Source organism: Argiope bruennichi, chromosome 9, assembly GCF_947563725.1.
Source record: "Argiope bruennichi chromosome 9, qqArgBrue1.1, whole genome shotgun sequence".
NCBI classification, from domain to species: Eukaryota; Metazoa; Arthropoda; class Arachnida; order Araneae; family Araneidae; genus Argiope; species Argiope bruennichi.
In genome coordinates, this window is record NC_079159.1 from 89,939,232 (window position 1) to 89,961,122 (window position 21,891).

At 31.0% G+C, this 21,891-nt stretch overlaps 1 protein-coding gene across 1 annotated transcript in view; it reads right to left on the reverse strand.

Moving 5' to 3' along the window:
• Positions 1-21,891, reverse strand: part of LOC129985133 (neuroendocrine convertase 1-like) — an 85,707-nt gene that overhangs the window by 27,648 nt on the left and 36,168 nt on the right. The window contains exons 5-6 of the mRNA XM_056095051.1: positions 15,349-15,413; positions 4,699-4,787 (exon numbers count right to left, since the gene is read on the reverse strand). Of these exons, the coding sequence (XP_055951026.1) occupies positions 4,699-4,787; positions 15,349-15,413 (154 nt within the window). The remainder of the gene's footprint in view (positions 1-4,698; positions 4,788-15,348; positions 15,414-21,891) is intronic.

Here is a 21,891-nt window from a genome sequence, read left to right on the forward strand (position 1 = left end):
ACAAAACATTTTGTAATATATGCTACAACAGGGACGAATTAATGCTATTATAGTAAGAATGAATATAGATATTTATGCAAAACCCCCAAAGAAATCGTTATTTGAAGTTTCAATATCGTCAATGGCGAAAGTACACAAAGAAACCAAAGGAAATGCATTCCCGGAATTTTCTCTTACACTCTCGATTAAAGGTCTTATCCTCTTACCGGCCCCAACATAAAATTGCATGGGAATTGCATTTCTTGCATGGCAATAGCGAACAATGGCTATAAAATATACATATTTGCTGTTAATGTAGTACTTTCCCTGAAACTATCGTGAGAATATATACTTTGGACGAATTTTATTCGAAAGATTAAAATCATAATTTGGCACGGAATTACAGTTGCAGTCACAAGATCATATACCGAATTTCATTGATTTAAGTCTTTGAGTTTGGTAGTTATTGTAGGCCGCGATCTTGGCGTGTGAGGTAAGTTGGTGTGTGAGCCGTAGGATTTCAGATTCGAGACCCGATTCCACCGAAGAACCATCTTGTAAGGAGGTCTGTTGCACGTTAAATCCGTCATGCCAAACGTCCTCCCGCTGGTGTGGTGTGGAGAGGGCCCCACAGAGGGTAAGGAAAATAAAAACCCAAACCCTATTTTTTTCATATTAAAATGCAAAATGAACAATGCTTCATAATGCGATAAAAGTGACAAGTGCTTAATTGTTCTCTAGATAGTTCAAAAGGGCGTTCAAAGATGTCGCTAGCGTGAGATTCTTGAGATCTGATCAAAGAGTTGAGTTTGTTTTTTAATTAATTGATATAAAGGAGAAAAGCTCAAATTAAAAAAACACACATGAAAATTGTCATGTAATTCAATCCCATTAAAATTTCCTTAAAATTAAAAATTATCAAAAATAATAAAGAAATAGAAGAAAGAAATAGAATAGAAGAAAATTTGCGAGTTCTGTTCATATGAATTGGAAATTTTTTTAAATACTCAATCACAAAAATCTGCATTTATTTATCAATCTTACAGAAAAGAATGTTTTATTTGACTAACATTTGTTTGTTTACATCTCCACTTCAAAATATTGGATCATAATAATATTTTGTTAGAGAACTATCTCGTTCAAAACAATTGATAATACATTTTGTACTTATCCCGATAACGAGTTCAGATTGTAACATGAGAGTGTGAAGTTCAAATTCTGAATGATTTTTATCATATGTTATCACGGCTCGTACAGATAATAACTTTTCTCTCCTCATATTTTTCTACTGTTTATAAATTACGCCCGGATTTAACTGTCATCTTTGAATTAGTTACCAAATAAAGCATTATTTAAACCAGAGGGTTTGGTCTCTGCAAATCTTTCTTGCATGCTTTCTAATAAACTTGTCATGCCATAGAACAACTTACATGGCATGGGCGTGCAACAATCACAAAATTTTAACTTTCGGAGTGAGTATAACATTTTTACTGAATCTATTGTGTCATCCTTGGCGTTATTTGCCGGTTAATCCTTGGTATGCGTTCAGAGTATCTGAAAAACAAGTTTGTGTTTTAGACATGTTTTTCTCTACCGATTGAAACAAACATTTGACACAAAACTGCACTTGTAGACACAAAATTCCATACTAAATTCCATATATATTTAAGTCGTGTTGTTGTTGTTTCTTATGGCAGTTTGCCATGGACAAGCAAGCTGTTACGAGGACAGCGATTTTAAGCCGGTGGAGGAGCGTCTTTTGTTTTTATAGTAGCGCCATCTATGGCCAAGAGAATGACTTAGCTACACACACACACGTCATAACCCTTTTTACGGGGCGGACTTCATTCACACATTTCATTCACTCATCCACAGATCTTAATTTAGACCTGAATCAGAGAACGCTCACCCCTGATCCAATACCCCCAGTGGTATTACTCTCGACATGGAGGACTTGGTGACCACGACAGATTTGTACGCGCATGAGCCACCAAGCGGGGTGGGGAATCTTCGGCCGGCGGTGTTCGAAGTCGCAACCTAAGGGACGCGAATCTAACGCTCTACCAACTTGGCTATCCCGGCCCATTTAAGGCGTTCCGTTTTTGAATTATCGCATCTACGTGTTACAGTTACAGACAGTACAGACCGACAGATAGTCAACCCGTTGTTGGATTTTGCCCAAAATTTAATACGTGTCTGCACTATAGATGTTAAATCTGTGTATTGAACTTTATCTATCTTGCTTTCTTCATTTTGTAACTATCATTTTAACTTATAATCGAACAACCGGACAGACAGACTTCCTCTAAAGAGATATTATTCAAAATCTGATAGAAATCTGCAAATTCGATATAAAGACCATGTACCAAATTTCAACTGACTAGCTCACGTCCTTTTTGAGTTATCTCTGTCACAGACAGACGGATGGATATTTTCCAAAAATGTGTTTTTTAAATTCAGGGAAGTCTAAAATGTGGAGATTCGTCAAAATCTCGAGTTCGAATTTTTTTGAACGATTACTATAGTTTCTTTTTACTACGTATACGAAAAAGTAAAATCTTATGAATCAGTTTTTTGATGATTACTATATTTTCTGTACACTACGTATACGGGTAAGTAAAAAAGCAGTTTTTTCTAATTAAAAGATCAGCTAAATTTGAAGTTATTTGAGACTAAAACGTTGCATTGTTTCTATTTAATCTGCTCCCTTCCAATAACGAAGATAAAAAAAAAATGCAACCTTTAATCTTTGTTGATGAAAGAAGAATAGTCGTTGCAAATTTTTCCAGAATTCTGTTGAATTTCTTAAAAATATTTTTAATCTAATTTCTGTCAATAGATTAACACTGTTGTCCTAAAATCAAAATATTTACATAATTTCATCAAATATTTAATTGTGAGATTTTCTTAAACTATTGAAAGCAAAAGAATCTGTTTAATATCTGCATGATTTACTAGGTGAATAGAAAAGTGAAGTTACAATATAGCGAAAATTAGAAGATAAATGAACCGGATATATCCGTTTCTAATAGCGCTACGGTAATATGGGAATGATTTCAATTAGAAAGATTCATATACATAATGAACAGAACATATGTACTGTAATTAAAATAACGCGGTTTTAATTCTGATAATTTGACGTGGTTTTTGAGTTATATCTGAACAATTTAGCAGGAATTAAATATAGTTGATATTCCCGCCGAGCCAGAGGTTACCAAAAGCGACTAGTAATTTATAAAATAAACTCTAATGAGTTTTCTTTAAGAAAGTTCTGATCATCGAATTGAACATTTTCTTACTACTTTATATTCTCTGCATTTATATTTTCCGTTTTTTTTTTCGAGTTACGATTTACTTCAAGATAATAAAGGTATTTTATTGCTAAATTGTCTCCCGCCGTAGGCACCTCAAATTTGGAGATGAGAAATTTCCGATATAGTGACAAATTCTGGCTTCACTTCTGAGTTAAGTAATTGTGTGGGATCGAGTTACCTCCACTTCAATTACGAGACATACCTCCTATGGAAGGGGTTGTGCCGCTGATAATGATAATGACTCAACTATAGTTCTTTCAAAAGTTCTTTGGTGAGAATTGTTATTCAGATTACACTGAATGATTTTAAATAGTGCATTTTTTCCTTTGTTAGTATTTCTAAATCTGATTTATGATTATTTGCATCTTCGTTGCAATATACAGCATAATTGTCGGTATAAATTTGACAAATAAACATAATATTTGCTATTAATGTGCATTTTATGTTAGTTTCCATCAATCCGGCAGTCTGAATTAATGAGACACTACCGAGTTTATTTTCAAATTTTAAAGAATTCTTTTATCTGATTCTACAATACTTTTTCATCAAAGAATTGATGCATAAGTGAACATGTTTGGTTAAAATAATTTTCCAAAAGTAACAACTTTTACAATATGTTTTCTAGTTCTAATAAAGTTTTCTTATTAAAATGATTTCAAGAAGCTGAATTCGAAGACATCACAAGTTTCTTGTACACATTAATTATAAATTACTGATTGACTATAATAACATTTTAAAGTTATAACCTATTAAGATTCATTTATAACATTTACATTAAAACAGTGACCGAAAATTTGGCTATAATATCTTTAAGATAAAACAAGGATGAAATTACTGAATTTTGTAAGGAATTTGTAAAAAGTTTCCTTTTATATTTTAGTATATTTTCAAAGGCACAGCGTCATATTTTGTTACTCCCATTACTGTTACACTCGTTCACTTCTGGCTTTAAAATCATAAATTACATGAAAAATATTACCTTCGTTGCGCCGCCTAAAACTGACGCCTGGAGTATCTATATACCGGTAAACTTATAGCCATATATCGGTATATCTGTATTTGTATGTATGTATAGTGTCTATCTGTACGGTACTTATATCTAGATATGCCACTGTATATTATTAATGCTAATTAAAAAGTCAAAGTTAATGAATTAAAAATAGGAAATGCTCTCTGTCTTCAAACAAACGGTCGTTTGATAGTTTTTTTAATATACTATTAATTTGAATAAGATATATTTTTTATGTTTTTCCACACATATTCTATTGAGATTAAAGTTGAGTTAAAATAAAATAGTAATGATATATGTAGAGATTAAAGAGTTTATAGTTTGAAATATTAGCTTTAATAATCTATTAGCTAAATATTTAATATTGTATTTTGGACAAAAATGCGTAGAACTCACCTCCTATTTTAGCATCAAATGCGACTCCAACACCGCACACTTTGTTGTTCGCTACACCAGCCGCTATTGCTGCACAATAAGTCCCGTGGCTGAAACGATGCAAATGGATTGAAGAGAAAGAAAATCATATATAAGCGTATATCATTTAATAATGTCTTAAAACTAAATATAATTATTTATTTTAGCTCTAATTTAATTCTTTAATCATGGAAGCATTAAAAAAACTAGGTAATAATTCACGAATAAGTCCGGGAGTTTCTGAGTAAAAATAGCTAATCAGTTTTGAAATTAGTGAGCTCTTGATTTTTACGATTTATGATTACTTTCTATTAACACTTTTACGTGGAATAAGAATTAATAGTAATGTTAGAAAAACATCACGGATATATGGAATATCATAGAAACATTTTTCTTTTAATTTATAATAAGAAGAGCATTTTAAATATTTGTTATCGAACATCTAAGGAAAAATCACCTGATATTTGCAATTTCATTTCAAGGAATTATTTATTTCAAATTACTTTTGAGAGTAATTATTACTATCCGCTATTTCTAATATGTGGGAAACAGATTTGATGTTTTGAGCAACTATTATGTTGGATGGGTGCAAATTATTAACAGAAGCTGTGAAGAATAAGGGCGAGGTCTTGGAATACTATCATTATTATCATAATACTATTAAACCTGATTTTACATCAAAATTCTTTTATTTAAAATGTTTCTTTTTGTAGAGATATAATTTTATAATCGAGGTTTAACTCGTTTACTGGTGTACTAGAAATTTTATAAACACATATTTTTAATTGCAATACCCTATTGTTATATTTTTAGAAATTAATTATTGATTACCCTTAAATTTGATTATATACGAGTGGTGGGATCTGAAAGAGAATTTGACAGAAAACAGATTTCATGATTGTTATTACTTGTATCAATGAAGTAAAAATTAAGAACTAAAAGTAGAGAGGAATTAAGTAGTATGAAAATATATGAAAATTCTGCAATCGTTAAAAAATTCGAGCTCAAGATATTGACTAATCTCCGCGTTTCAGACCTCCCCAGTCCGAAAAACACATTTTTTATTGGCTCAGTTTGAAAATACAATGCTTCAAAAACACTTTGAACTATATAGAGGAAATATATATATATATATATATATACGTAATGATATTTTAAACTCTTAATTTAATACAAATTAATTTCCAAGATTTTATCTTTATTTAGCCCATCTTTTCATTCAAAATATTCTCTTATTTCGTGATCCAATTCCATTTTCGGTTTAATTAATTCCTATGTAAAAATAATGCGCCATCAGTACTATCAAAGTACTGATCAGTACGTATGAAATGAAAGTGATATCTTCTGTGCCCTTGAAAAGGTATCAAAGGTCATTCCATCGGCACATGGCCAGAAATGCTATATTATATAAGACTAGAGATCATTTGTTCGGCTCTTTTTTGCCTTTACTTCTGCTTTTGTGTCGCACTGCGTCTTCTTTTATATAATCATGCTTGCCACTCAGAAGAGAATAAAAACGAAATTAATAATCCAAAGCGTCTTATATGTCTTCAAACCTGCACTCTGAACACAGCAGCCGCCATATTAGTATAGCATGAGTAGAAATCCATCAGAAATAAATGTAGAATTTTCAAACCTTAAGAAAGGGAATTATCATTATAATATTTTCACGTTGTCATGCTGTCAGTAAATTTCACCAGGAAGAAATCATTTAAAAAGAATATCGTCGACTACAGCATTAACAAATTTCCCATATGGGATATTTCTAAACAAATGGAATACTTCTTTGAGGGTTGATAATCGATAAAAATTTCAATTAGATTTTTAATTCATTAAAATTCATCGCAATTTTAAAGGGCTTTTATTCTCAGTAACTAGCATATTATTGCAAAATAATCATTTTTTTTACATCATTTTAAAATTAATGGAATTAGTTTTTCAGTAATTTAGTCTTTTTTTCCCAAAATCTTTTCCTTAACTTAGATAATTATTTTTTTAAAAATTAATATAAATTAACCTAACAATATCTAAAACATTATCATGCATTCTCTAAAATATTAATCATGATACGTCCTAGAGTTTCTATTTCCATTTTTTTTTTAAAAATATTATATGTCTTTCTCCTAAGCATTAAATCTTCACCACCATCAAATCCTCATCTGTTTCATAGTGCATTTTGCTTCAACAAATTGTTGGGACCATTTGTTTTATAGCGCATTTTGTCTTTTAACAGCAAATATTTCCTTTTATTTCTGCTTTTTTTTCAGGTACTGAATGGTTATTTATTCAGTTTTTTGAAGGAAGGAAAAAAGAAAGAAAAATTTTTTTTCATTCAAGGTATTCATTCTAAGCCGACATTTTCGAAATATGTTTTCTCTCATTTACTATTCGCTTTGATAATAAAAAAAAAATTTTTCTCTTATTTTTGCACCGATCTGGAGGCATCCTTAATTATTTCCGCGTTCATGTTTGACATTATAACGGTGTTTTTGGATATTACATTGCGCTAGAAAGGGAAGTGAATAGATGACGGAATTCTGAGATTTCGAAGGCCATCCGAGTTAGCTTTGGCTCTTTGCCCGCTCCAACTTTTTCCGCTTCGAATCGCATGGTTGAGCGAGAATATCGGAATTCGAAAGATGGCCATGATCGAATTTCGTCAGGTCTTCGCCGATTTTAATGATTTATTTTCGCCACTTTCAACTGATTTTTTCTATGATATTTTCCAGAATTTTTTTCAGTTAATTATTTAGAATTTTAGTGAAAATTTATAACAATTAATTTACTGCCCATAAACATGTTTAAAAATAATTATACTGATCAAATCCATGCTAACGTTTTATTATGAAAATAAAACATGGAGAATTATTATTTCGATAAAAAAGAAATTAAATTTAATTCTGAGATTAGGGAAAATATTAGCTACTTTTAATTCTTTCGCCACAGAATGGGGCAGCGGTGGCCTGGTGCTTCGGGACTGGAGAGTTTTCAAGTTCGATACCCGATTCCACCGAAGAACCGTCGTGTAAGAGGGTCTGGTGCATGTTAAATCCTTCGGGACCAAACATCCTTCCGCTGGTGTGGTTTGGAGAGGGAAATGTCAGCTCAACTGTCGTCCTTGGCATCTGACCGCGATTCAAAGTTACAAGGCCCGTCCCAAAATAGCCCTAGATTTGCTTTAAAATAGGACGTTAATATAACTAAACTAAAAACTTCTGGCCAGAATATCCCCGAACTTGGAATCTCTAGAATTCTCTGTCAGTTGAATGGATATAAGCGGAAAGATTTATTAAGATTTTTTTTAAAGTTTACATAATGTACATAAAATAACATAGCAACTATACGCAATACAATAATGAAAAAAAAGGAGTGTTTGGTGAGGAATATGAGTACAAGAATTTTGATGAAATTTATATTTCTTGTGGAAGGAGATATAGATCTGGGGAGATCAAACCTTCGTTATCTTGCAGAAACTGCAGTACTGATGATGAAAGTCTGAGACGAATTTCAAACTACCTAGACCTGCTGAGTTGATGGAGTTCGATTAAAATAATTATTAGCCTTATTGCCAAATGGACAATTTTGTAAGAGATACAAATTCTATGAGTTATAAATTATTAAAGTAATATTAATACTTTACCAAATGTAATTAGTTTGGTTATCTTTTTCATCCACTTAGTTATTATAGTACTTACGTTTGTTTGAATACAATCTTAGATGCCACGCAGTTATAAAATTAATAAAAATAAACATTTCCCCATGAAAATAAAATAAAATAAAAAAATTTAATAAATCATTAAAATGTCAATTAAGTGAAAAACGCATTGAAATGTGAAAATAAATTGACAATTTCATCAAAAGATAATCATTAGAATATATACTACCTAAACCGCAAAATACCAAAGTTTACCATTGGTTATGGTGCTTATTGTGCAACCAATGGTTTTTATTTCCTCATAGGATGGGGTTTTTTATATTCGTAACAGATCTCAGTCCATTAAAGAAATCAGCGAACAACTAAAGGTTATATTTGGTAGCACTGAACAACAAACTAATGAGATAGATTAGAGAAGTACAAAGAGAATTCGAAATAACATAATTATTGGAAGGACAGAAAGACCTTATCATATAGCAGATGATGTTTGTAGGAAATTGGACCACAACAGGTGCCGCTGTCTGACATTTTTTTGAGATCCACTTGATTAATTTTTTTTGTTGTGACAATAGGGAACACTTGAAATTTTTACAGTAAGTCTTGCTAGAATTTGCAGAAAAAGAATATATCTTTCAGTTGCCCAGCCACTCATTGCAATTTTACCATAATATGACATAATGGGATAGAATTCAGCATGACTCATTTCACAAATGAAATAAGATAGCTGTTACATGATAGAAGCAGTGGTCATAGTTAGAAGTCTGCTAAATTGCCAGTTTTTATAATTTCTTTTTCTGGCGTTAGAAGTATATGAAATCCTTTGAATCGATTGAAGATCTTGCCTTTCGAATTTCTGTAGATGCCAGGGAGAACTCGTACGACAGAAGTTTTCTTACCAGTAATTACATATACCATTTATGTAAAGTCTACATAAGAATTTACGGACGAAATTTCAAACACCATCTTAAGAAGTTTCATGATTAAAATGCTCTTTTTTATTATTATTTTCGTACTTAATTTCTTATAAACCTTTTCCTTTCTTTTGCTCCAGCTCATAAAAAAAGTATTTCCTACCATGTAATGCTAAGCGGTTTCTACTCTTCTCGAAACTTTCTAATCATAGAGCTCAACGCACCCTATATATTTTTTCTTTTATCTTAAAATGAAAGCCCATCATGAACAATAACATTTGAATTAAAAACAGAAATGGCAATGTGAATGTTTAAAATTCTTTACGAATGTGACTCCTTTTTGTGCAAGTCAGAGGGGAAAATCGGCTATGTGTGTGTGTGTAAGAAAATTATTCTTCTCATTGGCAAAATTTGACAAATGTTTCCAATGTTTCGAAACGTTTCAAATTTCATAATTCTAGCTTGTTGCATTTTGGAGTAATCATGATCATATATGTGCAGACGGACAAACAGGCCTCAATTTCTTTTTTTTTAATAGGGATGTAAATTAACCCTTTAAAGGGCCATTTTTTTCTAGTCATATGTTAAAATATTTTTAGGCTTGAAATTAGAATAAGAAAAAGGATTCATTTAGCTTATTAGATAAATTTAATTTGATTCATTAATTAATTTGGTTAATTAATAATTAAGTAACAAATCAAGACACATCATTTTGTGTAAGATAAAGAACTGAAGCATCTAAGTTTCTGTCTTTGTAAAAAAAAATTCTCAGAACTTATGCCAACCTACATAATTTCATACAAAGATTGATAAATTTGGTGCAAAGGATACTTCCCACGGCCCTAGAAAGGGTTAACCCTTTCAAGTCGTAAAATGTGGAAATTAAAATAATTTCTTTAATGTATTTCACATACGAGAAGGCAAAAATAAACATAGTATCTGTATCTTACAGACACAACAATAATATGCAAAACTGTAAATTTTTTTTTTTTTTGCTAAATATTGAATAAAAAAATTCTTAGCGAAATAGAATTTGCAGCCTTTGTGGCTATGAAGAAAAATTCTTCACAGAATTGTCTTAAATCATTATTCTTTTTTACTCTACGCTGCCATTCAGGATATAGAGCTCTCGGAAAACTTCAGCTGTCCTCATCAATCTTAAAAAAGTTTAGAATTTCTTTGCAATGCCTGATCTATCCATCAAATATGTTGTTGAAGGAAATGCCAGATCTATTTTTTTTTTCCTTTTTATACCGGATAAATAAATACGGTGCAGTTTGGTAAATCAATTGAATGAAACGTTTTCCTATTCAATTTAAATGTTATTCGATGTAGCACGTTTTTCATTTTTTCGAAAAATATTTTTTTATTGTTTAGCAGCGAACTTTCTTATTACTTTAAATGGTTCATTTTAAAAAGCAATGTGGTTTTTTTTATTCAAATTTTTTAATCGATGAATGATAGCAGACAGTATTGTTAATAATAAAAAAGTTTCCTAATAAATATACTAGTTTTGATAGAATTATTAGCTACTTCGTGATAATAATACATTAATCATGCAAGATTTGGAAATTGCTGTTCAAAAAATAAAATGCAAATAAATATAGCTCGTAATGAAATTGTAAACACAAATAAAGTACAACCCCACAGTCCTCCTGCCTATCCGGGTGTAAGGCAAAGAAGGAGAACTGGGGAAAAGAATCGCCCCCACGTAGCAGGAATATGCCCCGCTCCAGCCCAGTCTCCCAAACAACTTTATTTTTATCTAAAAAAGGAGTACAAACATTGCCCTAGTAACATGGGTAGTAATTGATTATACGGCTTACGTTAATATTAATTAGGCAGCCCACTAAAAACAAGCAAGGAGCATTTTTCCCACACCTCGACCCCGTCCAAACCCCACCAAAGGTATCATTCAAATAAGAGATCAACGAGGGGCGGAGAGGTTCCGGGGCCCCAATTGAATAGAACTGAAAACGAAATCATTTAAATAATTAATAGAGATTAAGAAACAGTTTGCCCGGGCTGCTTGCAAATGAATCAAAACTTAGAATTAAAGTATGTCGTATAAAGTAAAATATCAGTAAAAGAACTTCCTTAAAAAAAGAAATTATTCAGCCAGCTCATTGTCCTCTTACCGGGTGAGCAGCTCACAGATTTTGGCACTGACCCTGAAGGCCTCGACTAGCTTACGGATAGCAAGTTTATTTCTAGTTAAATAGTTAAACCAAGCTCTCCCATGAGGAGAAGCGGGCCTAAACAGATGAAAATCTTTGGCATGTGGACAGGCAAAAGCGTAATGATCCTCGCTCCCTGAGTTTTTACGAATACAAAGGGGAGAGCTCAGTTTTTTAAAACGATGAATATAAACTGGGAATGGACCATGCCCACTCAGAAAGTATATCAAAGTTTTATTATTAATAAGGAACTTAACATCCACCTTGCCCAGGTATTCCCTGGCCCTGATCCCAGAGAGGGAGTCATAATTAAGCCAGTTCTGACTCCACTCCTCCAGGATGAAAGCTTTGAGTTTTCTCTTCAAGAAAGAGTAGGGGGTTATCTCCAGACGCCGTGGCTTTTTTGGCAAATGGGTCGGCCACTTCGTTGCCATGAATGCCAATGTGGGCCTTGATCCACTGGAGGCCGACCAAATTTTTAGCAGTTAGAATATTTATTTCAATATTATTTACAAATTCAGATCTAGAGCCATGGCTTTCAAAGCTGCAATTGATGAGAGGCAGTCCGTATAAATGTTAAATGTAGTGTTCTCACGGATAGCCCAGCTGGTCTCGAAATCAATAGCGGCCAGCTCCGCTTGAAAAACTGAGTTAAAAGATGGTAGCTTAAAAATAAAATTTTAAAAAATGGTAATGTTTTTAAAAAATACACACGGCGAATTCGGTGGAATTTTCCAACCTGGACCCGTCCGTGCATTTGTCAAAGGCCGCATCAGGGATTGTCTTATTTAATCTGACTACCCTCTGAGCGGCCGGTAAATCTTTAATTAAAATATTCTTATCTAGGAGGATATCGTCCAAGAAATTATTAAAATCATGCGAGCCAATGGTCCAGATCTGAAATCTTATGTGTTCTGCTTTGGCCACGATGTACAAGGAGGAGGGGAGGGGGAATACCGGTGGCGATGTCGTCCTATAGGCCCGGATAAATCGGAGCAAAAAGATTCTTTGTGTGGAATGGAGCTTGGATAAACACAAATAAAGCAAAATAAGACCCAGAGGAGCAATGTGGAGGTGTCATCAAATGGTTGCTCTAATTGAAAATCAGGACCAAACTTGTAAGTTGGCTCAATCAATTAAAGCGTTAGGTGTCCTTTAATGAGCTAAAGCATGGCGTAGATAAAGACCATGAATCAAAAGAAGAAAATTATGAATTATGGGTTCTTGTTTATTTTTACGATCTCTGTTTTAAATTATCAATTTACATCAAATTTGTAGATTTATATCAAAAATTTTGAACTAAATCTATTCAAACGAAGTTCGTCTATCCCGCTGTTCGAATATAAGTTAACACAATTACTACGAAATGAAGAGAGCTAGATAGATAAGATTCAGTACACAGATTTAACATATATAGTGCAGTCATCGATTCAATTTTGAGACAGATCCAAAAAGGATTGAACGTCTTTCGGTCTGTACTTTAAGAAGCATATAAAAGCGATAATTCAAAAACACGACTTAAATTTATCAAATCTGGTATGTGATTTTGTAATTGCAATTGCAGTTCTTTGCCGGCTTTCTTGCATAGGGGTAGTGCATCTTCTCCGTGATCTGGGTGTCCCGGGTTCGAATCCTGGTTCGGGCATGGTTGTTCTTCATCTGTGTTCTATCTGTGAGGTGTGTGAATGTTCCCCTATGTAAAAAGGGGTTGTGCAAGCGACTGTGTGAGTTTCATCTTCATATGAGCTAGAAGTCAGACTTCTGTCCTCGGGTGCTCAGGGGTCTTTACCCTCAGAAGCTACTGCACCTCCTTTCCGTGGTAATGCTGACACGACATCATCATCAATTGTAGTTCTTTGGCAAATTTTGGTTTCAATTGGAACGCGTCCAAAACACAAATACATCACTATTAGTAAATGTGCGAGAAAATTTTAGGGAGTCTCTCCCGCAGGTTTGCTGTCTGTTATGAGGAATTGGCCAACAAACTTTTGAGAATATTATCAAGATTAATCAGACGGAAATGCTGAAATTAATATTGTTTTTACGAATGCAAGCAAAAATTTTTTCTATTTATTTCCAATAGCATATTTTTATTTACAAAGAAAAAATTATTTAAAAAAAATATAACTTTCTTTTTATAAAACTAAATATATCTGAGAGATTTTAAATAATCACGTGTTGCTAAGATTAAAGACTCTAGTCGGAAGATGCAAAATAAAATACTTTATAAAAGAAAATGCCAGTATCGAATCCTCCCCCCCCTCCCAAAATGAAGTAAATTTCATTCGCAATCTTAGAAAGTAATCAAAATTATTAATATTCTTCAGGAAAAATCATAATGCGGAAGCATATCTTAATAATTTTTTATTAAAAAAACGATATTAATTGACATTTTAGATAAAATTTCTTTTTAATTTTAACAAACAAGATTCTTATTTTAAATATTATTTAGTTTTTCATTATTTTTATATTTATTCAATTTATTGCAATATATACGTAGTCTTAAATTGTCATAATTTAATTTTAACATTATAATTAATATATATTTGGTTAATATATCTACATAATTTTTCCTTAAGCCTCTCTAATATTAGAATTGAAAACAATACAAAAAGTTGTAATCCGTGAAAAAACAGAAATAATGTGCAAAATCACATCTGTATTAAAAAAAAATAAATGGGAGTATTGAATTATTGAGAAGTCCATAAACTCCCGAAAGTAAGCAATAAAAACAACTGAATGCAAAAATCCAATAAAAAAGTACTTGTAAACATACATTTTATTGGGTTTATGAACTCAAGCAAAAAAATCAGATTTTTTCTGAAAAAAAAAAGTAAGAAAGAAAAGCAAATTTTTCTTATTTATTGGAGAATGCATAAACTCCTTTTTTATAAGTATTAATATTATAAAATTAATACTTATAAAAAAGGAGATATATTATATTTATCTATCTATACTTATATAAAGCTCAATGTGTGTGTGTGTGTGTGTGTTGACGCTCTACAGAAAAGACCATTTGACCTACAGCTACCAAATTTGGCACGTGTATACCTTGGAGGTCGGGAATGTGCAAAAAGCTTTGTTTCAGTAAAAAATATTATTATATTAATTGCAGATTAATCATTTCCACTTTAATTTAAAGCATAAATTCTACGGGAGCTAACAGAAAATTAGAGAGATACAGATTACGTTATGACTGAAAGCCTTTATAATATTATGAGTGAATTGAAATTTGAAGTTTTAAAATATTTTAATGAAGAAGCTATTAAAGTAGGAATTACATAAAATATTTAATTATTAAAATTTTAATGAGCATTAAGATTGGCGAACCGGCTGGTCGCCAAAGGCAGCTAGTATAATATATATTTTAAAACTCTTATAAAACAGATAAAATTTTATATTTTAATTTTAAAAAATGCTTAAATATTGTTTTTATTGATTTTATGCACTCAAATACTTTCACTTTTGCAAATATTTTTCAAATAGTTTCACTTTTGCACAGAATTGCATGCACATATGAAAACTTAGAGAAAGTAGTAACGTCATGCACATAAGTAGACTTATCTTTTTCACATTAATGCACTTTGAACCACATTGAGATATGGGATCTAATATTTTATCATGGAAGATTGAACTCTTCGCTTGAATGTTACGTCTCAGATAAGACTGCGTGAAGGCAAAACGCATATCAAAGATAAATTTGAAATGAATAGCTCAAATATCTGTCACGCTTTTTTTATTTATTTTTTATTTTGAAATAATTCTTTGAATAACTGCTTGATGCTATTTTTACGCCCTCATAACGTTTTACAAAACTGTATTCCAATACTCAATACTACATTCGTTTAAAAATAGATAAATACAATTTTAAATAATTAAGTCATTTCACCTGTTTTCAGGGATAGGGTTGGCAGGATTACTCCGAAATGAGAGATCATCGCTTACGATTGAATCCTAAAATATAAAAAGAAAAATAAATAAATAAGTAACGAAATTTAAATCTGATATTGAAAATTTCAAGTTATTATTTTTATATTACAGTATAAGTTTCGATTGCTAAGAGGTGAATTTTTAAACCATAGCAAAGACATAAATTATAATCATGAATTGAATCACCCAAAATATTTCGAAAAAAGTAACTTGACCTACATATCATAATCTTTCTGCAGAGGTATTTTCTACAATGCAATTAAAGTTAAAAAGTAAATGATTATAATATAGAATATAATTTCAAACGTTCTGAATTTGCAATTTTTTTTTCTGATAATTAACATTAGGTTTAACAAGGGGTCATTTTGACCCCACTGAGAAAACTTTTCGTTAATTTTCTTCAAGAAAATTATCACCATATTTTATGAGATATTTTAATTAATTTTTATTTACATTTATAAGATATATAATCTCAAAGATTTTCTTTTTCTTTTTTTTTTTTTTAGTTTCGGAAGAATATACATAATATACATACTTTTACCGAAAGGGTCATTTTGACCATTCGAATGAATATTGTTGAGAATACATACATTTATATTTAAACGGCTTGATAGGGACGCACTGAGATACAGGCATAAATATAGAAGTAAGTATGTGTTAGTTAAATGTGTGTTTATAAGAAGTAAGAAGACAAAGCCGAAAGTCAGTCAGATAGAAACTATTATAGGTTGTTAGTAAGAAGATGTGTGAGTCTGTTTTGGTAGAAGATGATGGTAGAAAAATATATGGTCTTGAAGACCTAGATTAGAAAATAAACACTTTTTTTAGTAAATAAACACAGGGGAACTGCCTTTACATCACATTACACCTCAACAAATATATTGAAAATATAAATGTTTTTTTTTCTATTTTAACTTCATAATAGGTAAGTCAATTTACAATTTTCTAATTAAATACCGAAAGGGTCCTTTTGACCCTTTTGGTAGAAATAGGTATATGCCGATTCACGGTAAACCATTTTCCATGTCTTCAATGCCTGCATATGCATTTTTTTTATTTATTTGTTTTCTACGACATTAATGCAATTTGCGTTTTTATTTAAATATTTTAAAATTATTTATTTTAAGATATTTTTGAGAAATCATAACACAACTATCAATTAATTATTTCCTGTCTACCAAATAAGTATTTATTTATTATGAAAAATTATAAACAAAAAAATCAAACAAATATAACATTCAATAACTGTTTTTTAACTGACAAGTCTTGTAAAATAATAATTAATTTTCAAATATATTTTTAAAAATAATAATTTTTATTTTAATTTATTTAATAATGAATTTTAGAGATCTAACAGAAACACACATTGTAATTATGAAATTTTAAAATTCATCAAATCGGTATCTTTTACATGCTTATTTATGTAATAAATCTGAAAACATTTTCTAATTGTTTGTGCTCCTAACTTTCCCTTTAGTTCAACAGTCGTTGGCAGCTGGCTGTCTAGTCGAAAATCAGCTACTGTGTTCACATGGACGAATTTTCATTTTTCGTTCAAAATTTGAAACATATCTATAATCTTGATCTGAAGCTCACTTATAAATTTTCATTGTATGCACATTGTTACGTTTCACAGATATAATATCTAAAAATTGCTACTTTTCGGTCTAGAAACGGAATACAAATTAGAGATTTCTCAAAATTTTGAAATGGAAATTTTTGACATTTGCGTTATATGAGCATTATATATGCATATTTTGTAAACGGCAAAGTGAAAAAGTCAAAACATGAAGATGCTTTTATTTAAATTCAAATCATTACTTTCAGAATCTGTGAAAAGTAATAAAATGAGTAAAGCTCCAACACTCTACTCGGAAAGAAAATCAATAAAAGTTCATGGAAAATGCAAAGTGTTTTTAGATGAGACAATTTTTTCCTTTGCTCGAATAACGATTCTCATTTTTAAGGACAGGATATTTCAGACGGCGAAGCGCTTCAAAATATATGCATATTATCTTAAAAGTCATAAAATAACGAATTTCTGCGAGTTTTTTTATAGCACAAAGAGCTTTAAATACACGCCCTCGAAATACATCAAGTGCAACTTTGTTATTAGTTTATTGGCGTTTTATGGCAGCTATGACAATAAACAACTACTATTTTAAAATATTCTTCTAAGCAATAAGGAATAGAAGCATGTTGAACAGCACTTAAAAAGCTCTTCTATTTGGAAAGTTTCTACAAGCTTTTTTATCGAAAAATAAATAAATAAGTAACATCGAACTCTTAGTAAAGATAAGAAAAAGAAATAGCGGGCCTTTTTTCCCCTCATAAGAGGAGAACTAAATATATGACATGAAATTTGCATGTAGAGTTACGATTTAAAGCGAGAATTAGCAAGAAAAGAATTGAAGAAAGATACATTTTGAGCAATATATTTTTTTTATCTCTTTTGAAAAGCATGCAGTCGATTTATCAGCGTTTGTATTCACTCTTTTAATCAACTATTATTTATGACACACACATACAGACCATTATTAAATTTGTTTAATGCATTCCCTTTCATTTTTTTTACATTTTTATGTATCATATTTTATCAAAAATAAAAAGAAAATTCATTGTGACTATATATATATATGTTTGTTTCACATCACCTTAATATTGAAGACAAAACAACCTTAACGTGTTTTTTTTAACCTATCTGCCCGAAGGCACACAGATAAATCTGAATGACTTGACCGTCGCGATAGTAACACTGCCCGAAACTATGGTTGGGCCATCACCGGCCACGGCACAACCCATCCCGTGGGAAACACGTTCAGTCATTGCTAGGAGGCAGCCGAACCCCACCATTTCTGTGCTCACTTGGGTGGCGAGAACCAACCACCAAACCGGAAGCTTCTCATCCTCAGTCTTGAGTTGGCCAAGACAAACAAGAATACTGACAATTTATGAAGTACAAAGATAATTAAACTTTCAATTAATAGGAAATTAAATGAAATTTTGCTGTTTCTCTCCAAGCAAATTATTCCAAAAAACTTATTTGTATACTTTTTCAAAATTGAAAATGTTATTTTTCCAATAATAATAAATTTTATTTTTTGCAATTTTTCATCGGTTTCTATTAATTTTTCGAAGTAAATAAATCATTGAATCGATGCAGATGATTTTGAAATAGGGAAATTTATATATATTCTGTTGCTTGGCAATAGTGGGATTTTGAATCATGGTACTTTTATTTTTTGACATTTCCATTCTCTATCTCACTCTTTTTTTAATTTTGGCAATATTTTTTATTGGTTTTAAGAAAAAATTTATACAACATTTGTGAAAATATTTTTTATTTTTGAAACAGAATGTTAGCAAAATTCTAAGTTCACTAAGACAAGTTTAAAAGTAGATGATTAACAATTTATATCAGGAACAGCTTTTGATTTGGATAAATTTAGTATTATTGATTTTTAAATATACTTTGGTTCAACTGAAATTCTCATTTGAATTTAATTAAGATTTTCAGACGATAAAAGATTTTAAACATTATAATTATTTTATACAAAAATAGTTTTGTGTTAAAAATATTATGAATGAATGAATTTTAATCCTGACCAACGCCGGATATATCAGCTGGTTTGTATATAAAAATAAATTATTGTGTATGCACTTTCTATTAGTAAGCATGCAAAACCCACTATAGCTTTAATATTGTTGCGAACCTGTGATGCTGCTTCCCAGCATAGTTGGTTCCATAGGAGGTCCCAGAACTTGGCGACAAACTTGGCGACGAATTTGGTGACTTTGGCGCCAAAATAGATTATACCCGAAACATCGAGAATTTTCCCTATCCGTCCAGTAGGAACGGAGATACGCCTCGAACGTTCCTGATTGGTTGAGAGGCTTCTAGCCCCGCCTCCTAAGACCTATAAAAGGAGCTGCAGCTTCCGGGGAGTGATGGTGAATTGAGTGGTGAACCAGTGGTGAATTGAGTAGTCGAAAGCGACAGAGAAGAGTGGTCTTGGACCAGTGGAGTCGTCGTAGTCGGAACCGACGGTAAAGAACTGGCCTTCCAGGGATAAGCGGAGCAGCGACGGAGTGAAGCTAGTGCTGAACTAAGCTGTGTGCTACTGTCTGCAGTAGAATCTGTTGTATGCTGCTGTGTATGCTGTTGTATGCTGCACGCCTCGGCTGAAGATAATCGTCTTCTGTGCTGTATATAGTTGTCGTCTTTGTGCTGTCCTGTGTGTCTTCGTATTTTATTTTCTACTGCTGCCTGGTGATTGAGCGTTCTCCACACCATATAATTTCCACTATCCACCCCGGAAATTTCGTAACAATATTTATATTTAGCATCTATTTTGCTTTACTATCGAGTCGGTGCATTCGCCTTTCCGCACTGATTACATACACTGACTATTTCACTTTTGGCCAGTCACTTTCACACTATTTCATATCTATGGCTGTAGGCGCTTATTTAATGACTTATACTTAGAATATACAGTAAACTTACTTATGATATACAGGGGACTTCCGATCAAAGGGAAATAAATACCGTATTTCCCGTTATTGATCTGAATTGTTTTGCTATTGTAAATTTATATTTCATTGATCCTGTACTGCTTATTTCGTCTGGTCTATTTTGTCTTTTTCCACCTAATTTACTGGCAAAAGCATATGTTTTTGTTATTCTTTTTGTTGCGATTCTATACTTACTCTTTTGTAAACAGGATTTGTTTCGGTAATTTTTACCTATCTTTAAAGTCTATTTTATGATTCAAGCATTATCTTCTTTATAATTTTTTGAATAATAAAAAAATTAAGAATAATCAAAGTTTTGTAAAGAATTATAAATGCTGTTGATGGATTCACCGATGAGAAACTGTAAATATTCCAGTTAGAAACATTAGCTGCAATTTCTTAATTAATTTATAAATAATTTCAATATCTTTTAATCAGTGATGCTTTCTATAAAACTGATTTTATCCACAATCTTGAATATTTAGTTGCTTTTTTAACGCAGAAGTCATATCGTCTATATTTTTAGCCATTTATTTAATATGAAGAAATTAGCCAAAATTCTGGCGATATTTTTTTTAATTTTATTTATTTATAATTATTATTATTGTTATTATTTGCTTTGATATATCTTAGTTGTTGTAAAGATTCTAAATATTTTCCGTTTAAGTCCTTTTGAAGGGGGAAAACACTATCTCAAACTATTTACATAACATTTTTTAAAGTAAAAATGGCTTCCAACTAGGAAACCTCTTAAAGTTGTTCGACATAGAGAAAGAAGGACACAACCACGTAAATTACAAAAGAAAATGTTAAGTCTAACTGGCAAATAAATAAATCTGTAGTAGTTTGAAATTCTAAATAATATAATATTAGGATAATATCAATATTTTGTTAACTATAATGTATCAAATTTCTATAAGTTTAATTAATTATATTATTAGTAAAAATCGTCTACTTAAATGGTATAATTCTATGAAATGAGAAACATGTGTAGTAGCGATTTATAATAAATAAATAAGAAAACATAATTTCACGGAATTATTCAAATTAAAAAAAAAACTTGAAATAAATCGTCAACTTGCCAATTAAATTTAGAATATGTTGGAATAGGAAACTAAATTGTCCAAATGGTTAAAAAAGGGTCCTCATAATGTTTACAACATATGGCCAAAAAATGCCTAAATACATCACTTTCCTAAGTTAGAAAATAAATACCAAAAAGAAGCATAAATAATGGATAATTAGAGGAAAATTCAGTACAAATTATCAGGATAATTTTTTTTGAAATCTTTAACTCTTGGAGACATAATGGTTTCCTTTAAGTCCACCTACCCTTTTATTCTTTCTCAGTTGTGTATGTAGCTAAGATTTGGCACTGTGGCTTCAATAAAGATATCCACTAAATTAAATGCAATTGACAATAATTAATTCATTGTCATTTCCATTTCCTTATAATGTATTTGATTTTATTAAAGCTTTAATTAAAGCTACTGAATTTCAGTAGCTTTATGTTCTGTACTTCAAAGGGTTAAACACTATAACATTCTTATTATTTTTTGCTGATATAAATATACTTGCTTGTTGCTTATATTAATCAACAAAATCGATATTCTGCGAGATTTTTCTCAATAATTTTCTGAATCATCCCATTTGGGTTTCCAACAAAATAAGAGATTCTGTTTTAAATTATAATACAATTCGAATTAAAAATCGTAACCACATCATTTATTACAGTCAAGCAATGAAATTTGAACAGCCAAATTTTGAAAAGTTTGAATAGCAATTTCGATAAAAATTCTTCGAAATATAGCCTTCTAAATTACTTTTTCCCCATTTATATACATCATATTCAAAACTAAATCTAAAAAACGAACATCATTTCTGCATAAAACCCTGATAAGAAGTCTGCTAAAAGATGGGAATGTAGAGTTATCAACAACATTTCGAGAAATTTACTTGGTTTTCCCCTTAGCAGAACAGTCTTTATCGA